Source organism: Platalea leucorodia (assembly GCF_965183815.1).
Source record: "Platalea leucorodia genome assembly, contig: HAP1_HAP1_SCAFFOLD_427, whole genome shotgun sequence".
NCBI lineage: Eukaryota > Metazoa > Chordata > Aves > Pelecaniformes > Threskiornithidae > Platalea > Platalea leucorodia.
This window is the reverse complement of record NW_028121159.1, coordinates 45,000-46,713: the sequence shown is the minus strand read 5'-3', so window position 1 is coordinate 46,713 and position 1,714 is coordinate 45,000. Positions and strand designations below refer to the sequence as shown.

The 1,714-nt window shown below is 54.0% G+C and overlaps 1 protein-coding gene across 1 annotated transcript; it reads left to right on the top strand.

Moving 5' to 3' along the window:
• Nucleotides 1–366: 366 nt before the first annotated feature.
• LOC309604175 (olfactory receptor 14C36-like) lies at nucleotides 367–1,326 on the top strand (the record flags this gene model as incomplete). The annotated part of the gene is made up of 1 exon (XM_082339084.1): nucleotides 367–1,326. One exon carries the CDS (start codon nucleotides 367–369, stop codon nucleotides 1,324–1,326), a length of 960 nt encoding a protein of 319 aa, XP_082195210.1.
• Between the last annotated feature and the right edge of the window lie 388 nt (nucleotides 1,327–1,714).

Sequence of the window (1,714 nt, the reverse complement as noted above, 5' to 3'; positions counted from 1 at the left end):
GTGCAGATGCTGACAAGCCCTTCTGTTTTAGGGGAGGTTTCATCTGACAAAGCTGAATACCAGGACTGGACCCTGCTTCCACCATTCCCATGAACGCACTGCTGCACAGCAGGGCTGACACCTCGGCAGCCAGAGGGCAGAGGCCCAGCTCCTCATGGCACATTCAACCAGCGCAAAGCACAGCTTCAGCCATGGAGCTGAAGGAAGGTCTCCTAGAAAAGGGAAATGTGTGTGTGTTTATGTGTGTTTGTGTGCAGCAAGGGGAGGGTCTGTAGGAAATGGCTTTTAGTTTTGCTCAGAAAAGTCTCCTCTAACTTGTCAATGACTTTTCCTCCTTGCACGGGTCCCCATGCCCAGAGGCAGCAAATGTCTAATGGCAGCTCCATCACTGAGTTCCTCCTCCTGGCATTCGCAGACACATGGGAGCTGCAGCTCTTGGACTTCTGGCTCTTCCTGGGCATCTACCTGGCTGCCCTCCTGGGCAACGGCCTCATCATCACCGCCATAGCCTGCGACCACCACCTCCACACCCCAATGTATTTCTTCCTCCTCAACCTGTCCCTCCTTGACCTGGGCTTCATTTCCACCACTGTGCCCAAAGCCATGGTCAATTCCCTCTGGGACACCAGGGCCATCTCCTACCAGGGATGTGCTGCGCAGCTCTTTCTGTTTGTCTTTTTGATGTCAGCAGAGTTTTCTATTCTCACCATCATGTCCTACGACCGCTACGTTGCCATCTGCAAACCCCTGCACTACGGGACCCTCCTGGGCAGCAGAGCTTGTGTCCACATGGCAGCAGCTGCCTGGGGCAGTGCGTGTCTCTATGCTGTGCTGCACACGGCCAATACATTTTCACTCCCCCTCTGCCAAGGCAATGCTGTGGACCAGTTCTTCTGTGAAATCCCCCACATCCTCAAGCTCTCCTGCTCAGGTGCCTACCCCAGGGCAGTCTGGGTTATCATGGTTAGTATCTTTGTGGAATTTGGGTGTTTTGTTTTCATTGTGGTGTCCTATGTGCAGATCTTCAGGGCTGTGCTGAAGATCCCTTCTGAGCAGGGACGGCACAAAGCCTTTTCCACATGCCTCCCTCACCTGGCCGTGGTCTCCCTGTTTGTTAGCACTGCCATGTTTGCCCACCTGAAACCTCCTTCCATCTCCTCCCCATCCTTGGATCTGGTGGTGGCAGTTCTGTACTCAGTGATGCCTCCAGCAGTGAACCCCCTCATCTACAGCATGAGGAACCAGGAGCTTAAAGACACATTGAAGAAGCTGATTCAATCAGCTCTTTTCAGCAGCATTAACCTGCTCGTGTCTCTTCAGAAGTGATTTCAAATTCAGCTCCGGAACCTGCTGTGTTTTGGGCAATTGATCTATGATAACCGCGTCTGTCCATGCCTGCATCCACTCCACCCCACCAGAGGCCTGAACCCAGCCTGTCTGACCCAGAGGCCTGTTCACATGTGGCCGGCACAATGGTACAGCTCGCCTCCCATGTCGCATCTCTGGAATAAAAGGGGATTTCCTCAGTGCTGGTGTTTGGAGGTTGGGCTCTTCTGCCAAAGCTGAGGTCAGGCTGAACAAATTGCCCCCACAATGCCGTGCTGCTTTGCTTGGCTTCTCCATGGGATGGGGAGAGGAGGGCATGGGGCAATGTGTTAGAGAATGGGCCTGGGCTGAGCCTTCACCTGTGGGTGCCCAGTTCCTCTGGAGATGG